The sequence below is a fragment of the Malaya genurostris genome, chromosome 2, assembly GCF_030247185.1.
Source record: "Malaya genurostris strain Urasoe2022 chromosome 2, Malgen_1.1, whole genome shotgun sequence".
Taxonomy (NCBI): Eukaryota; Metazoa; Arthropoda; class Insecta; order Diptera; family Culicidae; genus Malaya; species Malaya genurostris.
The window spans coordinates 4,352,848-4,378,238 of NC_080571.1; the positions used below are offsets into that span (position 1 = coordinate 4,352,848).

At 36.5% G+C, this 25,391-nt stretch overlaps 1 protein-coding gene across 1 annotated transcript in view; it reads right to left on the reverse strand.

Annotated features, from left to right (window-relative positions):
- Positions 1-24,713, reverse strand: part of LOC131432981 (dynein axonemal intermediate chain 7-like) — a 49,328-nt gene extending 24,615 nt beyond the window's left edge. Inside the window, exons 1-6 of the mRNA XM_058599674.1 lie at positions 24,654-24,713; positions 24,252-24,527; positions 23,663-23,986; positions 15,197-15,375; positions 14,945-15,138; positions 14,542-14,868 (exon numbers count right to left, since the gene is read on the reverse strand). Coding sequence (XP_058455657.1) covers positions 14,542-14,868; positions 14,945-15,138; positions 15,197-15,375; positions 23,663-23,986; positions 24,252-24,527; positions 24,654-24,713 — 1,360 coding nt within the window. The remainder of the gene's footprint in view (positions 1-14,541; positions 14,869-14,944; positions 15,139-15,196; positions 15,376-23,662; positions 23,987-24,251; positions 24,528-24,653) is intronic.
- Between the last annotated feature and the right edge of the window lie 678 nt (positions 24,714-25,391).

Consider the following 25,391-nt stretch of genomic DNA (forward strand, 5'->3'; position numbering starts at 1 on the left):
CTAGACATTGTCAGGATAGATTTTTGATCCATGCCTTTGAAGGCGAGATATTCAATGAACAAGTTAAAAGACGGCGTTTTCAGTTATGCAATTATTCCTTCAGAAAAAAGACTTTCCCGACGCTAAAATCAATGAATCATTTTGAAAGATTGTCAGTTGGGATTTCTGATATTCGTCACCGTTTCTGAGAAAATCAGATTTAAAGCGTGCAAATAGCCTTCTAAATTACCCTAAAACACACTGGCCTCAACGCTCAAAGATTCAAACCATAGGGGATCATTTTTATGATTTATGATCCTTCCCGGTACGATGAATTAATTATAAATTGCAGATTTTGGCTACACCAAAGCCGGCCCACTCATTCGTAATATTAAGTTTATTTTGACGATTTATTGCATCAAACTTCTCTTCGTTGTCCACAGGAAATATAACATTGTACGGTAAGCCATAAGAGGCAATTCCTCCGGTCAATGAATTTCACTGCAATGGGATTCCGGGAGCGTTGGTTCAGAGGACACCAGTTGAATCAACTGACAGATAATTCTCCATCAAATTGGATATCAGAGCATACACTTTTATGATATGATTCAATCGGATTATGCTTCGCATGTAGAGCAAACGAGGGAGTGCTGTTGAAGCCGTTTTGACGATTAATATGAAACTGGGTCTCCGTGTTCTGCTACATAGACCCATATAACTAAACTAGATGAGTGTTTGTGTGTGTGTAATTTTCAGGTCCGGAGTTGTTTAGAGTGGTTTGTAGTCTCTTTTCCAGCAACTTATATCCCTACCTGCTCTTGGTTCACGCAGAGAAAAATATAGAATAGAACTCAAATTGAACTTTTTAACTTTTTTTTTTCTCAAAGCTGTTAAGTGAGTAAAGTCAAGCATCAAAATGAGAACAAATTGAAATCAGATTATGATAGCAATATCAGATTGCAATTTTAATATGCTTTTAGCAATTGATATCACATTATGTTTTGAAAAAAAAAAATTACGAGGCAAAAGATTTGTCAAACTCTCAAAACGATATTACCATTTAAAGTAACAACTTAATCAATGCAACAAATAGGACTAATTTAAAACAGTGATAAAAAATACCAATGTAAATTTCAATGGAACAATTTACAAACAAATAACAATCAATTTTATATTGCCTTTTACAAAAATGCAATTTTGCTAGGCATTGTGGCAGTAGGCCAAATTCATAATCGTGATCAATAAACGGATTTGGGTCAATAATTTTTCAGATTATATGCCAATCATGCTCCTTCTTTTTGGTCATGAGCAATTTCTTCGTATAATGAGCTAAATCCGGCTAAAAGACTCATTTTCTTTGGAAGACTAATAGCGGCTTGGGTATTCTCATCTCGCTGATCGTCAGTCACAGAAGGACCTTTTTCAGGAATTTGATATGAGAAGTACATTTTACCTCAACGATTTCCTTCTGGTGAGGTACGTTCAGTATTATGATCTCTAACAGTTTTTGCGTTCAGTTTAAAAAAATGTTGAATGTTTCCACCATTATTTTTTATGCTTCCAGAAATCGGGTATCGGTATGACCGAAGGGATTTTTTCGTGCATCAACTAACAAGTCCTTTAGATCAAATTACGTCAATTGAATTTGCTCTTCTTTATATTGTATTTCAGAAGCTAATCATGTTTCAGATGTATATCGTAATCTGTCTAGCACTGCTCGGCGAATAAGTTCTTTACAGACTTAGAAAACTTGTTTGGAAACCGTATTCTTCAAAATAATCAGATTTTAACGATGTATCAATGTTTAACCTATTTCATCTGTAACAAGCAAATGAATTACTTAATGCTCATTTATAATTAATTCTCCATACAATTAATGAACAAAAAAACCTTTTTTAATCCACCTAGTGGTGTAATGATGTCATTCTCATATTACTTATTTTTTCAAAACCATCATTAGAAGCTTCTGTCAAGTTTTTATTAAACTCAATAAAAACAAAAATTTTGGGTATAAACTACCGTAACCTTTTCAATTTGTAAACAGTTATACAAAATTGTGTTTTCTGCTTCCGTACCAACACGTACCGATGCGTGCCGGTTTTGCATAATTTTGCATGACAGTTTGAAATTTTCGATACTCATAACCCTATAATTCTGGAACCGGAATTTGGATCTAGAAAAAATTGCACAGTATCTTTTAAAACAAAGAGAGCTTTAATTTGAATCATGATTTGTGAAATTCAGTTTACCCGTTGCTGAGAAATCGAAGTGAGTTTAGTTTCTGGAGTTTTCTTCACTATTACCAATGCGTTCGGAAGCGGAAATCGGGGACTAGTAGTCTCAAAGTAGTTTTATATATTTACCAATATCCCAGATTTTCCAACTAGATGAATTTGCCAGTTTTATAAAAACTTTTGACATCACTTTTGAAAATATACTCATTAAATTGAAAAATTTTCACATATCGCGCTGTAATACCGGAACCGAAAGTCGGATATGGATTAACATTTCGGGGACTTTCTGATTATTTTCAAGACCTTTTATTTACATCGCAGATTGTAAAAGTCGGTTATGAAAATTCCGAGAAAATTAATTGCGCCGAATTTCACATATTACCTTGTAATTCCGGAACCTGAAGTCGCATAAAGATAAAACTCAATAGCGACCTATGGGTTCATAAGATCTTTCATTTGAATCTGAGTTTGCGAAAATCGGCTCAGTCATCACTGAGAAAATCGAGTGACATTATTTGTCATATACAAACAGACATACATACATACACACACATGCACACAGATATTTTGTGTTCTCGACGAAATGAGTCGAATAATATATGACACTCGCGAATTTTGCATTCCAATTTGATTTTCGTTTTTCGATAATAATATAACACTGAAAATAAGTTTCGCTATCAACCCGAAAACATTCTACATCTTTATTAGATTTTAGTTGGCATGCTCTGTTAGCAAAAACAGTTTTCTGTTTTAAAAACGACCAGAACTACAGCAAATTGAGTAATCGATAAATGCGAACATCACAACATAAAATTGAGTTTTCTGAGTCGGTGTTGAACAGTAGTTCGCACCGCACGCTCTTGGCTTCTGGAATTTTTTTCTGGCTCCCTAGAGTTTCATTGATTCAAGGCTTCAGTCTTTTTCAAGGCTACCTGAATCACTAACAGTCTTTTTAAAGACTAACAATTAGTCAGCCTTTCTCAAGGCTACACAAAGAGTGATATTAGAGTGACTAAGTGATACAAAGAGTGATATTAGAGTGACTAAGAAATTATTCAGCCTTTTTTAAGGCTAGCTAGGAGTCTAATCGAAAACTAATTTAGCCTAGTTAATATAATTTAAAATTTCATTCATTTCAAAAATGCCTGCGTCCAACCGGAAAGGTAACAAGTCTAAGGCTAAAAATAATTCAATACGGAATAAATCACAATCCGTTATTCAACATTTTTCTAATAACATTCACGATCTTATAGAATCTGAATGTAAAAATAAAAGACAACGGACGGAATTCCCTCCCGTTGATCCTATGCCGTCTAGCAAGATTTACAAGATTCTTCCTGAATCCGATTGTAGCGACATAGAAGAAAATTCTTCAAAAATTCCCAAAATGGACGCTTGTCGTTCTGGGAGGAAACATCAATCTATGCCACCAGTGACGGTGATGATTTCCGACTTCAAAGCATTCCGGATTGAGCTTTCTACTTTTCTCCCGGAAGTAAAAGTCTCATTTCAAATCGGACGAAGAGGAGAATGTCGAGTCTCGGTTGATGGATTGGAAGATTACGAACGTCTTATTCGATATTTGTCCGAGAAACTTCATAAATTTTATTCATATGATATAAAATCAGACAGACCCTTCAAGGCTGTCTAGAAAGGCTTATCAAATGGTCAAAGTACCGATGAAATTAAAAATGAACTAAAAGAATTGCTTGGTTTTGCCCCTTCCCAAGTAATACTTATGAAAAAAAGAGCGAATGGTACTTCTAAACCACGCTCTGGAATTTCCCATGAACTTTACCTAATACACTTCAATCGAAGTGATGTAAACAATTTGAAAACTTTAGAAAAAGTACGTTTCATTTCTCACATTAAAATTCATTGGGAACATATAAACGGCATAATCGTATTGAAAATTTAACGCAATGTCGTTGTTGCCAAGGCTTCGGCCATGGAACCAAAAATTGTTATATGGATATACGGTGTTTGAATTGTTGTAAATCGCATTCGAAAGACGTTTTTCCAATGAATGAAACCACTGATCAATTTTCATGTTCAAATTGCGATGGAAATCATAAATCCAATTATTTGAAATGTCCAGTCAGGGAAAAAAATTAAACGCTCGTTCGCTTAGATAACAAGTCAAATCAACGACCTAAAATTTACAGAACATACCTGTAAATCAAAAAAACCGTTGCAAATGCCACGCCTAATTCTTCTAAGGCACTGATTTCTTCGAATTTAAAACAAAAAACAGGTACGCCTTCCAATTCGTCTTCTAACGAAAACAATTTATTGAAAGGTAGATCGACTTCGTCATCATCTTCTTCTAATGGCAGTTATGCTAATATAACAGATAGAAATCTACCACCTATTTCTTCTAATGTAAAAATCAAAACACAGGACCGCCTTGCAGTTCATCTTCTAACGAAAACAATTTATTAATAGGTAGACCGGCCAAATCGTCTTCTTCTAATGGCAGTCTACCTACAAATATTCCTTCAATGTCATTCGCTTCTTTGAATGAAGTTGATTTAGGCGATATAACTGAAAATAAAATGATCTACCTACAGGATCAACTTTTTCAAATGATCATCCGAATGAATTCGACTTCATCACTTTTTGAAGCATTTCAAATCGGATGGCAATTCGCAAATAATATTATAATGAATTTTAAATTTAACAGTGATGTTAAATAATTATTTGAATATTTTAAATTGGAATGCTCGATCTTTAAAATCGAGTGAAGATGGATTTTATATTTTTCTCAAAGTTCACAAAATTCATATTGCCATTGTGACAGAAACTTTTCTTAAACCAAATGTCAAATTGAAAAGTAATCCACATTATGTGGTTCATCGATTTGTCAGGTTCAGAGTGTACACAATTTTAATTTGAACGTTGTGAGTCCTATTGAAAATGAAGTCTCACTGAAATATGAGCATATTTCTACCCAAGTGTTATCACAAGAAGAGATTATTGAGACGAATTTTGATGAAATTAAATCAATTATTAGGAAACTTAAAAACATGAAGGCTCCTGGTAATGATGGAATTTTTAATATTCTTATTAAAAATCTTCCCGATGTTGCCTTGAGACTCCTAGTTAAAATTTTCAACAAGTGTTTTTCATTAGCTTACTTCCCAAAAAGATGGAAAAACGCTAAAGTTATTCATATCTTAAAACCTGATAAAAACCCAGCAGAAACATAAAGTTATCGACCAATTAGCTTACTTTCTTCTATCAGTAATCTTGTTGAGAATGATGTCTCATATAAATGAGAATTTCGTCATGAACAACTTTTATTCAACTATTCATCAACTTGTAAGAGTTACGAACATGATAAAAGCAAATAAATCTTCTCGGTTATCCACTGGAGTTGCTCTTCTAGACATAGAAAAAGCATTCGACAGTGTTTGGCACAAAGGATTAATAGCAAAAATGTCTGATTTCCAGTATCCTATTTATTTGATCAAAATGATTCAAAATTATTGAATTGATCGTACTCTTCAGGTTAGCTATCAGAATTGTAAATCTGAATTGCTACCCGTACGAGCCGGTGTTCCGCAGGGTTCGAGCGTAGCTCCAATCTTGTATAATATTTTCACTTCTGATCTTCCAAATCTACCCGTTGGTTGTCAGAAATCGCTATTCTGTGACGACACAAGTCTGTTAGCCACAGGTAGAAATCTAAGAGTGATCTGCAGTCGCCTACAAAAAAGTTTTAATATTTTCAGTGATTATTTGTCAAAATGGAAAATTAAACCAAATGCAGCAAAACGCAATTAATTATCTTTACTCACAAGCCAAGAACTTCTTTTCTTAAACCAAACAATAATCACGTTCTCAAATTGAATGGCTTGGAATTGACATGGTCTGATCAAGCTAAATACTTAGGTTTGAAGCATGACAAAAAACTCACTTTCAAGGATCACATTGAAGGAATCCAGGCAAAGTGTAATAAATATATTAAATGTTTATATCCTCTTATAAACAGAAATTCTAAGCTCTGTCTAAAAAACGAATTGTTAATTTATAAACAAATTTTCAGACCAGCCATGCTTTATGCAGTACCAATTTGGTCAAGTTGTTGTTCCACCAGGAAGAAAACGCTTCAAAGGATTCAGAATAAAATTCTGAAAATGATTTTGAAGCGACCTCCCTGGTTTAGTACAAATGAGTTACACAGACTCACAAATATAGAACCATTAGATGTAATGTCACATAAGATTATAAGCAAATTCCGACAAAAATCGATGCAATCTTCAATTGAATCGATTCGCTCTCTGTATTAGTTAGTAAGTTCCTTTTCCCCATTACACAATACAAGTAGGTTTAGAATTTTCCCTGCACAAAAATCTCAGAATTGAGGAAGCAAATGATGTCTTCATGGTAATAACCAAATCATTTATATAATAGGGCTGAAAAGTCACCAATTGTGGCTGAACACCCAATTTAAATCTTAATAATTTAATTTTAACTCATATTCCAATAAAATATTTATAAATAGTTATTTTAAAATAAATTGAGTTTTCTATTCCATCTCACACTCTACACGGGTAGGAGCACAAAAAGCTGCTTCTGGTGCGAAAATGATCCCAAAATGTATGTACAAAATAATCGGCGCTTTTCACAAAATCTCAGTAGGCATTGAGTTCAGTAAATCTGTTTTTCACTATAGCGCTGATTCAATAGCTTTTTACGGTGAGGTATTCGTGAGAATCCGATACTTTCAGCTGGAAAGCTTCATCCATAATGACAAGCGTCCGTTATGGACGAATTCTAGTACATATGAAAAGTCTGTTTTTAAATACCTAGTAATGATGCCTTTCTCGTATCACTCATTCTGGCACGTACCCAGAGAGGGAGCCCTGACTTCTCCCGAAATCGGGCACTTTCATAGATTGCTTTTTTCATACTATTTACACATTCATTTTTTATACATATTTTAAAACTTCAACAAAATATTTTCGTTTGAAACAAAACATTTTTGGGAGGCAAAACGGCGAAGGAAGTACTCCTTTAGATTGCATCGTGAAATTGTGGTTTCGTCTCGTGGTCATCATCATTTCTTTTTGTGTTTCACACTCATTTGTTTTTACCTATGAGAAACATATTTTTAGAAAAAAGGCGAGTGGGTAATGTCAGAGACATAACTGGATGTCGTGAATACGAAAACAACTGACATGTTCCTTAACACTTACGAGTATCAATTAGTTTATCAATTGTATGAATTATGCAAGCATTAGCCTTTTTCACATTTTTCACAAAAACAAAGAAGGCTTCACTTGATCTCGATTACTTTGAATTTCACACCGCGAAAAGTGCACAAATCTAATCAAACTGTTCTAGATTTGCACTAAACTGAGGATATTTACCTTCAATTTGCGTTGATGAAATCCTAATAGTTCTTTAGAAAACTTTTAGAGCCATTAGAACGGCTGATTTTGTGTGCTGCTCTCCACCGTTGTTGTTTTTTCACCAATGCAAACGACTAGCAGCTGTGAGGTAATCGCTCTTGTCGAAAGCGAAACTAGCTTTGTAAACGACATACACTACATCTGCTCGCAGTGATAGATAGATTCCAATCTGATCAAATTTTTGTTAAGAGGTTTCTTTTAACGTGATTTCGTTTGTAGCTTTTTCACTAATGGGCGGTCCTTACGGCTATAAAAATAGCAGCATATAGAATTTTAATGTCGATTATTTCATTTCGGATTTGCATTTCATTGAAAGAAACTATCGGGATGCTGTACGGGATTCATTCCTGCCTTCCAGAAGGACCAAATTGTGGAACTCACTACGATATTAAGCACCGTTCGGAACATTTTTCTCGAACGATTTGTTGTACAGCAGCAGATATTTTGTTCTCTTCATCGGAACGCGTTCTGATTGGCTGGTGTTGACATCGGTCAAATGAGAGAGATTTTTCAATAGTGTACTATTGAAATACTTCAATGCTTTTGCTATACACGTTTAAGTTGAAAAATTTCGATTTTATTGGTAGTTAGATTATATAAATCCTTTCACAGATCAATGAGCAATGAGCTTTAAAAATACGAGAAAGGCAAACGCGCCTTATGAATTATCCTCTTTGATACTAGTTTATACCAAACATTTCAGAAAAGTTTAATTTTGAATTATTTGAGATTATATCACACAACTGAAAATTTTATCATAAAATTGTGATCATATTTCCGATGGCATGTAGCAAAATTTATGTTGATTCTTTAGATACAACAAGAGATATTCACGATCAAAAACTTATCACTCACATTTTGAAAAGGCGCCCCATAGTAATGTAAGTCGTATTCACGAAAAAACTTTTGAACATTTTTTCGGCCCTTGAAAGGCCGTTTCTTTTGTACTCTTAGAGTATTGTTGGTGGCTGTGAATTGGAACCCATTCGAATCATGCGAATTTAATTCAATTTTTAGTAGTACAGATCTCTAACTATGAATACCATGTTAGATGCGTGGACGGACTCTGTTTAAATACTAACATCACTACACACTGTCACGAAGAAGGGCGGGGCCTACGAGAGGAAAACTATATAAAACGCAATAAAAGAGCATTTCTTGATTGATTCTTTTACTGCAAATTTATGTATTATATTTGCAGTTCTTCAAGATGGCTTGGTCGATTCTTAAAACATTTCATTAAGGTGACCATGGAAGCGAGCCACAAATGGCAACCAAGCCAAGGATGTTCTCGGTTATCCACTGGAGTTGCTCTTCTAGACATAGAAAAAGCATTCGACAGTGTTTGGCACAAAGGATTAATAGCAAAAATGTCTGATTTCCAGTATCCTATTTATTTGATCAAAATGATTCAAAATTATTGAATTGATCGTACTCTTCAGGTTAGCTATCAGAATTGTAAATCTGAATTGCTACCCGTACGAGCCGGTGTTCCGCAGGGTTCGAGCGTAGCTCCAATCTTGTATAATATTTTCACTTCTGATCTTCCAAATCTACCCGTTGGTTGTCAGAAATCGCTATTCTGTGACGACACAAGTCTGTTAGCCACAGGTAGAAATCTAAGAGTGATCTGCAGTCGCCTACAAAAAAGTTTTAATATTTTCAGTGATTATTTGTCAAAATGGAAAATTAAACCAAATGCAGCAAAACGCAATTAATTATCTTTACTCACAAGCCAAGAACTTCTTTTCTTAAACCAAACAATAATCACGTTCTCAAATTGAATGGCTTGGAATTGACATGGTCTGATCAAGCTAAATACTTAGGTTTGAAGCATGACAAAAAACTCACTTTCAAGGATCACATTGAAGGAATCCAGGCAAAGTGTAATAAATATATTAAATGTTTATATCCTCTTATAAACAGAAATTCTAAGCTCTGTCTAAAAAACGAATTGTTAATTTATAAACAAATTTTCAGACCAGCCATGCTTTATGCAGTACCAATTTGGTCAAGTTGTTGTTCCACCAGGAAGAAAACGCTTCAAAGGATTCAGAATAAAATTCTGAAAATGATTTTGAAGCGACCTCCCTGGTTTAGTACAAATGAGTTACACAGACTCACAAATATAGAACCATTAGATGTAATGTCACATAAGATTATAAGCAAATTCCGACAAAAATCGATGCAATCTTCAATTGAATCGATTCGCTCTCTGTATTAGTTAGTAAGTTAGTATATAAGTTCCTTTTCCCCATTACACAATACAAGTAGGTTTAGAATTTTCCCTGCACAAAAATCTCAGAATTGAGGAAGCAAATGATGTCTTCATGGTAATAACCAAATCATTTATATAATAGGGCTGAAAAGTCACCAATTGTGGCTGAACACCCAATTTAAATCTTAATAATTTAATTTTAACTCATATTCCAATAAAATATTTATAAATAGTTATTTTAAAATAAATTGAGTTTTCTATTCCATCTCACACTCTACACGGGTAGGAGCACAAAAAGCTGCTTCTGGTGCGAAAATGATCCCAAAATGTATGTACAAAATAATCGGCGCTTTTCACAAAATCTCAGTAGGCATTGAGTTCAGTAAATCTGTTTTTCACTATAGCGCTGATTCAATAGCTTTTTACGGTGAGGTATTCGTGAGAATCCGATACTTTCAGCTGGAAAGCTTCATCCATAATGACAAGCGTCCGTTATGGACGAATTCTAGTACATATGAAAAGTCTGTTTTTAAATACCTAGTAATGATGCCTTTCTCGTATCACTCATTCTGGCACGTACCCAGAGAGGGAGCCCTGACTTCTCCCGAAATCGGGCACTTTCATAGATTGCTTTTTTCATACTATTTACACATTCATTTTTTATACATATTTTAAAACTTCAACAAAATATTTTCGTTTGAAACAAAACATTTTTGGGAGGCAAAACGGCGAAGGAAGTACTCCTTTAGATTGCATCGTGAAATTGTGGTTTCGTCTCGTGGTCATCATCATTTCTTTTTGTGTTTCACACTCATTTGTTTTTACCTATGAGAAACATATTTTTAGAAAAAAGGCGAGTGGGTAATGTCAGAGACATAACTGGATGTCGTGAATACGAAAACAACTGACATGTTCCTTAACACTTACGAGTATCAATTAGTTTATCAATTGTATGAATTATGCAAGCATTAGCCTTTTTCACATTTTTCACAAAAACAAAGAAGGCTTCACTTGATCTCGATTACTTTGAATTTCACACCGCGAAAAGTGCACAAATCTAATCAAACTGTTCTAGATTTGCACTAAACTGAGGATATTTACCTTCAATTTGCGTTGATGAAATCCTAATAGTTCTTTAGAAAACTTTTAGAGCCATTAGAACGGCTGATTTTGTGTGCTGCTCTCCACCGTTGTTGTTTTTTCACCAATGCAAACGACTAGCAGCTGTGAGGTAATCGCTCTTGTCGAAAGCGAAACTAGCTTTGTAAACGACATACACTACATCTGCTCGCAGTGATAGATAGATTCCAATCTGATCAAATTTTTGTTAAGAGGTTTCTTTTAACGTGATTTCGTTTGTAGCTTTTTCACTAATGGGCGGTCCTTACGGCTATAAAAATAGCAGCATATAGAATTTTAATGTCGATTATTTCATTTCGGATTTGCATTTCATTGAAAGAAACTATCGGGATGCTGTACGGGATTCATTCCTGCCTTCCAGAAGGACCAAATTGTGGAACTCACTACGATATTAAGCACCGTTCGGAACATTTTTCTCGAACGATTTGTTGTACAGCAGCAGATATTTTGTTCTCTTCATCGGAACGCGTTCTGATTGGCTGGTGTTGACATCGGTCAAATGAGAGAGATTTTTCAATAGTGTACTATTGAAATACTTCAATGCTTTTGCTATACACGTTTAAGTTGAAAAATTTCGATTTTATTGGTAGTTAGATTATATAAATCCTTTCACAGATCAATGAGCAATGAGCTTTAAAAATACGAGAAAGGCAAACGCGCCTTATGAATTATCCTCTTTGATACTAGTTTATACCAAACATTTCAGAAAAGTTTAATTTTGAATTATTTGAGATTATATCACACAACTGAAAATTTTATCATAAAATTGTGATCATATTTCCGATGGCATGTAGCAAAATTTATGTTGATTCTTTAGATACAACAAGAGATATTCACGATCAAAAACTTATCACTCACATTTTGAAAAGGCGCCCCATAGTAATGTAAGTCGTATTCACGAAAAAACTTTTGAACATTTTTTCGGCCCTTGAAAGGCCGTTTCTTTTGTACTCTTAGAGTATTGTTGGTGGCTGTGAATTGGAACCCATTCGAATCATGCGAATTTAATTCAATTTTTAGTAGTACAGATCTCTAACTATGAATACCATGTTAGATGCGTGGACGGACTCTGTTTAAATACTAACATCACTACACACTGTCACGAAGAAGGGCGGGGCCTACGAGAGGAAAACTATATAAAACGCAATAAAAGAGCATTTCTTGATTGATTCTTTTACTGCAAATTTATGTATTATATTTGCAGTTCTTCAAGATGGCTTGGTCGATTCTTAAAACATTTCATTAAGGTGACCATGGAAGCGAGCCACAAATGGCAACCAAGAAACCACCTACCCTCCCACTCCACCTTCCGCTATTTTGCCCTGCTCTTGATGTAAACAAACCATAAAACACATTTTTTCTACGCGTAGGAGTAAATATTTTACGTAGAATTGCTACTGCAATTTGATGACATAATCACTCATCGTATTGGTATATGTTTACGATAAACTATCAACTCTGAAGAATGATTTGTTGAATGATTTTCGGACCTTCATTAGAAGGTTTCTTCTTAGAATGTTATTATTTTTCTCTCACCTCAAGATTTCAACTGCTGATTATAGTTCTGTGACATAAGTAAGCTTTATGAAACTCTTTTGAGTTGTTCTTCACCGGTAAACTTATACTCTGATCTAAACATTTTATTATAAAACCTTTGAATAACTCACAGTTCTGGTTTTGAAAATTTTCCAAAAATCCACGATAAAAAGTTTGTCGACCTGCTTTAGTATTAGTAATACCACCCTTTTATATTGGCAGCGATGCCATACATAATTAGAGAAAAAAAACCTTGCAATGCATTAAAAATGGCATTATTTTTAATAAGTCGCACATTGATATAGTTTAAATTACGGATCAAAACTACTTTCGTACGTCATTTCCATTTCAAACATTGATTCCCCTCCAAGTTATCCGCAACCCTTTTGTCTTTTTTACCGTCACTATGAAATGCAAAAAATAAACAAACAATTCAAGTATTGCAATCTTTTCAAAATGCCTCGTCGTCGCGCTCAAATCGCGAAAATCAATAGAAAAAAAGATGGAATACGTTGATAGAGTGTGTTTTGTGTAGTGAGTATGTGCGGGACTCATCAGTTCAAACAGTGGAAGAACTGCCAGAAGTGCCGGTTGAAAACAATACCACGGATTTTAGAAACAGTACTGGATCCAATAATTTGTTATCAATAGGTAAAGTTTTTAAAATATGTTTGTCAATATATGAAATTATATCTTCAAATTTGCATGATAAATCTTTTCAGAGTAAATAGCTGATTTGTCATCAAGCCCTCTCGTCAAGTGCCATTTGACTGTTCTCTGGGTGAGGTTTCTTTCCTATCCGAAAACGATAATATTGTCGACAAAATGGAAAATGTAGAATTTGTTGGTTTGCATTTTTTTGAATATGGGAGCTTCATATGTAACATGTCAGATAAAGGTTGCTGTTTAAAAAAATATTGTAACAGCTTCCTTTTTAACTATGTAATGTAAGAAAAATGTCAAGAACCAAACGAAGGCAAACAGTAAGCTATCTTCTTTGGCACAATCATTATATTCTTTTGATCGCATGATTGCAATTTGTTAACTCCAGAATAAGCATGAAGATGAGATAAGTCTCCTCTGTTCTGCTAGGTGATTTGAATTGTTTCAATGTTTACATTTTGTTCTTGGACCTGTATTCCATTCAGCACATAAATATTATTATTTCATTCCTCTTTACTCACAAATACTATTACTATATGAAAAAGTATTGTTTCACCAATACTTTTACATTTATTTTCCTTGGCTTCTGTCCACGGTCACCTTGAATGGTGCTAATGATGGTTGCGTGGAAAGGTCTCTGAGTTTTTGTATACGAAGTTGTCATCTCTGTTTAAGAAAGCCATAATAGTGACCTGGAGAAGATGAAAAATTAGATATTGTTTGTAATTAATTAAACTTCAAACCTCCTGTCATCCGAAATCATATATTTCATCTACTTCAATCGATACGTAGGTGTAATGATATCGACAATCAGTTCAAAGTTGACCGATTTGTAGGTGTTCAAAACCTAGAAAATTTTTGTACGGTTTTGTTCTATATATCAAACAAAGACGTAGTGCTACTTCAAAGGCGCATGGTAAACTTGAATTCTCGAGTGCACAAATATAGCTTTGTAGACTTTGGTTCTATATGAATCAAATAAAAACCTCAAAATGATTCGGAACGGAAATCAAATTTCGTCGCACCATGGAAGCCATTTGGGAATGAAACATCATGCGTTTCCTTTGGCATGGTGGTGAAACATTGAAAACTCAGGGGGGTTCACTGTTGGCATATTTTAATTTTCACATTACTTTTGAGCGGTTACTTAAATATAATGGAGGAAACCCCGCTGGTCCATTTACTAGTTATGATGTTCGTTTTCCAGAACACCAGTGGCGAATATGGCTACGGTGCTTTTGGCTTTTCGTGCCATACAGGAAACAAAGATAGATTTTTCAAATGGAAAAGAAAAATCTATAAACTTTTCAAAATATGAGCGGTAGCAATTAGGCATCGCGGTGTGTTTGCTCACCAGTTCGGAGTAATGATTTCCTTCCAATTTTTACACTCTGTATCGGTTGCTCCAGATAATCGATGCAATAAACTCCGGCTATTATGCGATGGCTTCTCATATTCACGTCATGTTCACCCAGACTCAGCGCCTTCGTACCCTTCTTGGCGCGTTCCTTCTTCATCAGTTCGTCCGCGTGTTCGGTGTAAATTTTATCGATATCGATAAACTGGTGCGATCTTTCGTCGTCCTCGGAATCGTCCGGACGCTTTTCACGAGGCTCTTCGTAAACGGCTTTAAGGATTTCCTTTCGTTTCTTCCATTCAATTCGGCTAATAATTCGCAAATCTAGGTGAAACAGGAAGGGAAAAAGCTTCCATAAAAATAATGTCACAATATAGCAATGAAGAAAATATTAATTCACCAGCTCGATGATCTTGACGATATGGCATGTCGTAGGTCGGACAATAGTCACTGAAATGATCATAACTTAGCCATAAACCTCTTATTGCTGAGTGATGGCACTTTACAGCTGCTGGCAGCACCAGATGAAACCCGAGCAAGGGAAAGTCAATATCAGTGTGCTTGCTGTCCTCCTTGGCCTTTTCCTTTGGGTTGCTGGAAGCGATAAAAATTTACGACATCTATCTTACGCGATTCGCAATCGGCTATTTACAGCTGGGGTGTCGGCATATCCCGAAGCCCGTAAAGTTGCGTTTTGAACACATCCGATTCGTACTTATGGGTTACTTCGAGCAACCCGTTGTGTGCCATGTCACGATCGATGTTACTCAGAATTTTGTACGCAAACTCGTCGATGTAACGCAACAGCACCCGTCGGAATTCGGTTTTCATCTGTGAATAATTAAAAAAAACATGTATCAGTGGGTAATATTAGAAACATTCTGATATGACCCAAGTGGATATGTGTAATAAAATTTCCTTCAAAACCATTATCTGGTTTAGAAAACGCAATGTTTTCATGTTAAAGAGAAACATGAATTTTTATTAAAGATGGTTCTTGATTAGAACGAATATTTGTGTCTGGTTTCCTTGTTCAATTCATTTTTTTTAAATGAATTACTCGTAGATTTACTTCGGAACCTAAAAATAACATCAGATTTCGATGCTAAATACCTCGCTTAATCGCGTACAAAAAGTGGCAAGCTTACTCATATCACTGAACCGAAAGTTGGTACACTATATTATAAATTGTTTGAAAAGATGCACGGTGTGCCCCCATGCGACTATTGGTAGTTTTTTTAAATAATTACTTATTGGAGTTTGAGTTATAATTAAATTATTTAGATTCCAATTGGGTGTTCAGCCACAAGTGGTGACTTTTCAGCCCTATTATATACATGTTATTACCATGAAGACATCTTTGGCTTCCGCAATTCTGTGATTTTTGTGCAGGGAAAACTGTAGACCTACTTGTCTTGTGTAATGGGGAAAAGGAACTTGTATACTAACTTATTAACTAATACAGAGAGCGAATCGATTCAATTGAAGATTGCATCGATTTTTGTCGGAATTTGCTTATAATATTATGTGACATTACATCTAATGGTTCTATATTTGTGAGTCTGTGTAACTCATTTGCACTAAACCAGGGAGGACGCTTCAAAATCATATTCAGAATTTTATTCTGAATCCTTTGAAGTGTTGTCATCCTGGTGGAACAACAATTTGACCAAATTGGTACCCGTGTTGGTGATTGCCGAAAATTTGACAAAAGCTGCTCGATATGTATACAACATTTACAATCCGGTAGAAGATGCTACAAGAACTCGATTCTCTCAATGCATGAACCGCGAGACAATTTTTCTACGTTTCTTCGCTCCACTTCATACTCTGAGTATTTCACGGCCCATAAAAAAATTTACAGTCTGATAATGATCGTTGCTGTGTGGAATTCCCCAAGAGAGAATCGCAAGTTGACAATTATCGCAGAAAATCGAATCGATGATTCAACTTGATGATTCTCATACTAGGTTGCAATATTTCAAAACCCTTGTGTGGAGCATTCACAGACATTTTCATAGACACAACTCATACAAAGGTTATATGCACATAGTTAGAATAAGCGGCAATAGTAAAATGATTCTCTCGCAATTATCCACTGCCCAAACAGAATCGGATCGCGAAACGAGAATAAGCGACCGTTTGTTGCTTCAGAGAGAATCCCCACAGCAGCGTGCTAACATTTGATCCTCAGAAATGTCATCGAGAGAAATTCGCTCTCGCACTGGTGTCGATTCTATGTTAAATGAGCCATGCCGGGTTTTTGTTGTTACCATGATATCCGTCTCTTTTTGATGGCACTAATACAATCGTGTGAAGAGTTGTTGGTGAGCGTTCTTTGATACGATAAAAGCCATCTTTGATTGGTACTGCATAAAGCATGGCTGGTCTGAAAATTTGTTTATAAATTAACAATTTGTTTTTTAGACAGAGCTTAGAATTTCTGTTCATAAGAGGACATAAACATTTAATATATTTATTACACTTTGCCTGGATTCCTTCAATGTGATCCTTGAAAGTGAGTTTTTGTCATACGTTAAACCTAAGTATTTAGCTTGATCAGACCATGTCAATTCCAAGCCATTCAATTTGAGAATGTGATTATTGTTTGGTTTAAGAAAAGAAGCTCTTGGCTTATGAGGAAAGATAATTAAATGCGTTTTTGCTGCATTTGTGTTTAATCTTTCATTTTGACAGATAATCACTGAAAATTTTTAAACTTCTTTGTAGGCGACTGCAGATCACTCTTAGAATTCTACCTGTGACTAACAGACTTGTGTCGTCACAGAATAGCGATTTCTGACAACCAACGGGTAGATTTGGAAGATCAGAAGTGAAAATATTATACAAGATTGAAGCTACGTTCGAACCCTGCGGAACACCTGCTCGTACGGGTAGCAATTTAGATTTAAACTATTGGTAGGTGCAGTTAGCCAGTATGTCTTGCTGGCAGCAATTGCTCTATGAAGTATGAGACGCTAAACAGACTTGATAAGCAATAAAAAAGGCCGCGACAATTTCAAAAGTCTATAAATTTTGACCGAAAGTCTCGTTTTTCAAAAGTCTGCAAAAGTCTGCAAAAGTCTGCACAGCAAAAACTGTCTGCAGCACTATGTCCGAAATCTGCAGATTTACCGACAAATCTGCAGATCTGGCATCTCTGATCAATACGTCACAATCGAACAGTAATGTTGCCAAAAAAGGAACCGTGCCAAAAACAAATCGAGCCGAAATACTATGCTAAAGGGTACTGCATACAATCTTTCAATCGCTCAGAAATGATTGTAGTGAAAATTGTGTCCAATTTTGTTTCCAAGCGTCATTCCATCGTGCTTCGTTCAAAACCCCAACTGTTTGGATATGGCGAACAAAACGATATCTCCCTGAATAGTTGACGGATTCTTACAATCTATGACTTATCGTAGTTGGTGTTACGATAAGGTATTCTGCTGAAGGCATTCATATATTGATAAATTCGTTCACGGAGACATCGACTAGTTTGTGTTTCCCCTATTCCAGCAATAGCAGTTTTGTGCGCTGTTGGGAGTGTATCGAAAATAAGCTATCCACATACATTTGTGTTGTACACATGTATTTGTGATGGTTTTTTATGTTCATATCACAGCATGCTTTGCGTTTGGCTGTCGGCTTTCGTTTGTTTACTTGTTTGTGCGATTGAAATTCTGCGATTTCAAAATGTCGCGTATTGAAAAGGAAGTGAAAATTAAGGTTCTGGACACATGGCTAAGTGAGAAGGGTATTACTATGCGAAAATTGGCGAATCGGTTTGAAATTCATCATTCGCAATGTTAAAACCATTATTAATAAGTTTGGGGAACACTATTCTTTGGATGAGCTACCAGGAAGAGGCAGAAAATTTGGTTCTTTCATCACGAAACTGGACCAGAAAGTGGTAAAGCTTGCTTCATTTAGAATTAGAACAAACTTTTGCTCATATTGTGGCGCTCATGGTGCACGGATTTAAAAGTTCTTGGCGCCCACGTGTCGGGAATTTTGTCAGCTTCACGTATGATTTTTGACACTCCGCAAATCGACTGTACTTTGTAAACAATCAACATGGATGCCGAAAGAAGGGAAAAAATTGTGCACAGTTATTTGGAAAATCCATTGTGGACTGCATCTAGGCTTGCTAAACAGTAGAAATTGCCCAGAAATACCGTATGGCGCGTTATCAAACGGTACAAGGAAACATTGACGACGATTTGGAAGCCTCAAGCCAATCGTCGGAGTGAAACAGCCGACCGGAAACTGCGTGGTAAGATGTTGAAGACGATTAAGAGAAATCCTAATCGGTCGGACCGTGATTTGGCCAGAAAATTCGGTGCTGCCCATAGCACCGTGAGGAGCAAACAGCCAAATCGGACCATAAAACAGAATAGTGTGGTCAAAATTCGTGCTCGGAAACTATATAACCAGGTGCTGACCAAGTTCGACGGGTGTCTTCTGATGGACGATGAAACCTATGTCAAGGCTGACTTCGGGCAAATCCCAGGTCAAACATTTTACTTGGAGACGGCTCGGAGGGATGTTCCAGCCAAATTTGAATTTGTTTTTGCCGGCAAATTTGCAAGAAATTTTTTGATTTGGCAGGGCATTTGCACCTGTGGCAAAAAATGAAAGTTTTCGTTACAAATAAGACAATAACATCGGCACTATACCAAAAAGAGTGTCTCCAAAAACGAATTTTGCCGTTCATTCGATCCCACGACCATCTCGTAATGTTTTGGCCAGATTTGGCAAGCGCTGTCATTACAGCAAAGTCGTTCAAGAATGGTATGCAGAGAAAGGGGTCCAGTTTGTTCCGAAAAACCTTAACCCACCCAACTGCCCCCAGTTCCGCCCTATTGAGAAATACTGGGCAATCATGAAGAGGAGACTCAAGGCAAAGGGAAAGGTTGTCAAAGACATCAATCAGATGACGACTTGGAGGAATAAGATAGCTAAAACAATGGACGAAGAAGGTGTGCGCCGTCTAATGAGCCGTGTTACAGGAAAAATTCCAGAATTCCTTCGAAACCGTGACGAATAATTTTATCCGTATTTTTTCTTAAAAGTATGAAGAAAACGCTACATTCGTATAAAAAAGATCTTGAATTCAATAATAAATAACTGAAATACAGGTAATTGTCTTTGTTCCAATTCTATCTGAAACAAGCTTTATCTCTAATCATGAAGAACAAATCAATGTCAATAAGTGATTTGGCCAAAAAAGCAGGAACGAGTGTCGGAATCATCCAGCGTATCAAGAGGCGAAATCATCAGAAGACCTACAAGAATCAGAAAATTTCGAAAGAAAGTGTAGTACAGAGGAAGCGAGCAGCAACAAAGATCCGGAAATTGTATTCGCGTCTTTTGCAGTGTCCGGATGCATACGTTTTGATGGACGATGAGACTTATGTAAATGAAGGCTCAAAAACCCTTCCAGGTCCACAATACTTTACTGGCGTTGGGGAGGATTTGAGTGATGCGGACAAGTCGATTCAAGTGGAGAAATTCGGTCGAAAGGAACTGGTATGGCGAGCAATATGTTCCCGTGGTTTGAAGTCAACCATTTTTTACACTACCGGAACTATAAATGCATAAATCTAATGATCTGAGTGTCTTCAAAAGAGATTGCTGCCTTTATATAAAAAGCATAGTACACCTCAACTGTTTTGGCGGGATTTAGCGTCGGCTCACTATGCCAAAACCACTTTGAATTAGCTTGCGGAAAAGGGTATAAATTTCGTTGATAAAAATATCAATTCACCAAATTGTCCTCAACTTCGACCCATCGAACGTTACTGGGCAATCGTGAAGAGGGTCTTCTAGAAGACTGGTAATGCAGCTGGGAACATGCAGGAGTTCAAAAAAAGTTCATTGGTTTGAACGATAAGAAGAATACTGGTATAATCACTCCTCATGCTCACTCCGTTAGAACAGAAAAACTGCATGAAATTTCCGAAAAAAACTTTTTGATGCCAAAAGTCTTCGAATTGCATGAAACGTCGAGATTTAGTGTCATCTCGAAAAAATAAAAAAATGTTTGAAAATCGACTTTCTGGGACTTAAATATCAAAATTTCAAAAAGTCACCGAAAGTCGATTTTTTAGATAACACTAAACCTTGACGTTTCATGCAATTTTAAGATTTTTGGCATCAAAAAAATCAAACCCATGTCGGATTCAGCTCAAATTTTGCATGAGGACTTTTTTCGAGGTGCTTGAACTTTTGAACAATAGCGCTTTACGAAATTAGAGGTGATCCCAAAACATTGGCACCCTTATACACATTAGAGCGGTAAAAAACAACGTGTTTGTCGGTTACACTTATTCCATCATATCTCCGGAACCAAAAGTCACAGCCATTTGATCTTCGAACTTGATCAATGGCCTAACAATAGCTTTCAAACGGGCTTAGACTTGTTAAAATCGGTTCAGCCATTTCTGAGAAAATTAAGCGGTAAAAATATCTTCGAAAAGTGCACACACACAGACATTTTCCGATCTCGTCGAACTGAGTCGAACTTTTATTCTCTCAACGTTGGCAACACTTTTATACACATTCTGTCAAATAGCAGTTTTTGTTTGGCGTCTATACAAAGAAGTTGAAAAATTTTCGTGTGGCGATTTTTATAATGGATGAAAATTTAGAACAACGTGCGTGCATCAAATTTTGTGTTGCAAATGGATTTAAGTGTTCCGAAACGTTGAAAATGTTAGAAAAGGCCTTTGGTGAATCGTGTCTAGGAAAAACACAGGCATACGAGTGGTATAAACGCTTCAAAGGTGGTCGTACAAGCTTGGATCATGATGAGATCCTTGGCCGCCCAACAACATCTGTTACTGAAGAAAAAATTGAATCGGTGAAGCAAATCGTGTTGCAAAATCGTTCTGTACCGATTAGAGAGATTGCTGTGTTGGTGGGCATCTCTTATGGATCAGCCGAACACATTTTAACTGATGTTTTGGGTTTGAAACGCGTCGCTTTTCGGCTGGACCACCACCACGATAATGCGCCGGCTCACACAGCTTTGGTTGTGTCGCAGTTTTTGGCCAAAAACTCAACCAATATCATCAACCAAGCACCGTACTCTCCAGATATGGCCCCGTGTGACTTTTTCCTCTTCGCCAGACTCAAATTGCCACTGCGGGGAACGCGTTTTAAGACCATAGAGACCATAAAAGAGAATTCGCTGCGTGAACTAAAGACCATACCTTCGGCGGCCTATAAAACTTGTATCGAAAATTGCATCAAGCGTTGGCATGCATGTATTGCCGCAGGAGGAGAGTACTTTGAAAGCGATAATAAAGAAATTTATTAAAAATTGAAATTTTGCGTTTTTTAATAAAATTCCGGTTCTTTTTTGATCATAATTTTTAGATCACTATGGGTCTCCGAGGCTCCGTTCAAAAGTCGGGGTTTCCAGCAATTCTAGTACCTTTCTATAGAGAAAGGAAAAATTACAGGGTTGTGTATGAGACACGACCGATCATGATGACATTGAAAATGAAATTTTCAAACTCTCTCATCAACAGATTTAAATTTGAAAAATAGGAAAATAATTGTGAAACACTATCTAGGATTCTAAAGCTTATGTTAGGATTTTTGGATGTTAGAACCTTTTGTTACTAATATATCATCGCCAAGTACGTTCACGAAGTATTTATAATAAAATTCATAACAAACGTTTTTTTTTTAATTTCCAGTTCTGATCGTAAATAGAGATTACTGTTCACAACAAGCGCCATCGATGATTTGTTCGCTATGTTTGATGTATGTTATTGGGTAACGTTGAATAATAGTCGTACGTGAAGTCCACAACAGATGCATATCTGCGGATTTCTACTCGCTCTACTTCTTAGAACGTATGTATTTTGGTTAATTTCTTGAGAAAACTTCAGAAAAATGAAATTGAGAATTATTAAATTATAATTTTATAATCTTTGAATGCCAAATTAAAGAAATACATAACTACTGATTCAAGATGATGGAAGTTAATTCAAATTAACAGTTGCATTGACAAAATCTTTTTCCTATAGTACGTATGTAATTATGATGAAAAAGTCTCCTGATTGATTTGATACATTATTTGGATATATCAGAGTTCAACTTCGGAAGAATCCGTGTGAACGGGAAGACAACTTTTTTCAAGCGTCCAAAAAATGCGATGCAATACTTGACCGGAACTTGATGAAGAGTTTTCGATCAAAAGTTCGAAAATTCGTGAACTTAAATTTCATCCGGTTCTCATTATGCTCAAGTTTAACCTCGTACAATAAAGAATCAATTTTTAGTTTGAATAAAATATCATTTTTTTATCATAATTTGAAAAAAAATTTTTAACCTTGGTTCGAGAGTCGGATTTCACAGTGATTGCAGGCAAAAGCAACAATCAATTAGTTCTACCAAATTTCACCTAATCGAATTCAAAAAAGCAACCAGCAAGTGAAATTCTGAATGTATTGCGTGTGGAAAATCTGACGACTTGCTAATAATAATTCCAGGAATTGCTCAATTGATATGTTGTCAATTTTTACTGGTTGAATTTTTAAGTAAATGCATAACCTTTCTGTACTAGGAAGTCCAGATATTTTAGTAAGTTTTGTTACATGCAATTCATTGGCACCAGTTTAGCCGGTAAGAAATAGTCAAATAAATTTATGAGGAACATAAAATGTAATTGATTTAACTGAAGTTCAAACTTTACATCTGCCTGTTGGCTCGAATTGACCGGCATTGCCCGAACAAGGAAATGCTGAATCGTAAAGTAAAACTGAACTTTGTTATTTAGAATCGAACATCTACACAACGGTCCGATCGATAAATATTTCCCACTGGGAATGATTTATTAACTTGTTTGATCAAATTACCCCATCCAAAATCTTCTTCTCATATTTTTTTTTCGAGCCATCTTTCGCAAAACCCTATCTCTCGGTGGAGCCAACTGCAACCGTAATAAATAACACCGAACTGTTCTCAATACATCCGATAGCTGATAGTCTAGCCGGCGTAAAAGTCAATTCATCCCAATTCAGATCCAACCTCCCACCCCCAGGCCGACCAATTTCAGTGATTTACAGCAGTCTCGATAAGCTTGCGTTATTAAATTATGTACCTCGTGTAAATCATCAATCATCGCCAGTGTCATATCCGTGTCGTGCAGTGCGTCGTCTATCTCTTCCAATATCCCCAAAACTTCCTTCGCTTTAGCTGCATAAACGTTTCCGATTTCCGGTTGCTGTTGCTTCAGGCTCTCGCGCGACATGTTGGCAACGGTTCCGTCTTGCGTCAATATGCTCTGCTCGTTGGTGCACAGCAGCCAGTTCTGCTCCCGTTCGTTATATAAGCGCATGTTATCGCACCAGATGTGTAAATATTTCCTCAGATCCGCAGGGTCAAACGCATTCGGCAAACCGTTGCACCGCATGTACTGATGCCACTGAAATAATGATTATCGGATTGAATTGAATCGGTTGGTATTCGTTCAGCATTCGATGATCCACCCACATTCCAATCATCACCCGGTCAGTAGAACCCAGTAGTGGTATTCCGGAATGGATCAAGCTGACGGTCTTTCGATAACAACATGATTAATTAGCAACTAGAAAACCATACGCTGCTGTCCAACTCGACCCGGAAACTAATTACTACCTACAAACACACACACACACACATACATACGGGTATGAATAAAATCAACCTACTTCTCGATCCTTCTTCAATTGGCCATGCAAACGCTTCACCTCATCCGTAATTAAGGAAAAATATTTGTAACTCTCTTCCAGCTGGGTTTTCCTCAGTTTGTTGGCAACTATCTCCTGAACTTGTTTGCGTTCAGCTTCCTCCTTCTCCCGCACCTTGCGCATTTTTTCCTCCTCGACTTTCCGCTGTCGTTCCCGTTCCTGTTCCATCCGTTGGTGTTCGGCTTGTTCAGCCTCTAGACGGGCTCGCTCCTTTTTCGACATCTTCTTTTTGGGACTCTAGAGGGCAAACAATTGTACACACAAGTCAGATATAGAATGAAAAGGCAGCCAGCACCAGGCTCCGACTTCTTTTCGGATGCTTCTATTTAATTAAACTCCCTGTTTTCGGTAAACGAGTTTTACCGCGCCGAAACAACGGGGTTGGTTTTCACAGTCAAGAGGAAAATCAATAGCCACAACCATTTTCGGCCGAAGCCAACTCTAGACTAAACTGCGGTTTCCAACGTTTTTTTTATTCTGTTCCGGACGATTTGTATAACAATAGCCAATTATGAAACTATGTATGTATATAGCATGAGACATTAATTTTACTCTGGCCTGGAATCAAAAAGGACAATCAAAAGTCTTACCATTGCTGCTGACGCATTAACTTGTAACGTGATCAACAACTGCAGGGGTTAAACGACTATTAGTGGTGCACTTGTGCTCGGGTTTGTTATAAACATCAAATCCATAACAACCAATCCAGTTATGAGGAGGATGAGGAACCGGAGCTTCGGACGCCCGAATGGATCCGTGTTTGTCGGAACAACAACATGTTACACCATGGCATTCCCGGCGCGAACTTTACTCATTGTATTAGCAATAACCCAGAATAACCATCTTGTCGCCAGGTCATTCACCGAACACCGAACATCGGAAGTTGGCAGTTGTTTTACTAATATTGTACACGCTAGCATAGTCAGGCAGACGACAAGCACAGGGACAGGGAGTTGTAGTTAGTTGTATATTGGAAAAAGATTATATCTCTCTTGGGGGAAAGGGTAGGGGATCTTTAGGATATTTGTTTTTTGAAAGCATTTGAAATTCTCGTGTCGCATAAATTGTCGAGTAAAAGCTTTTTCAATATATGACGAAGGA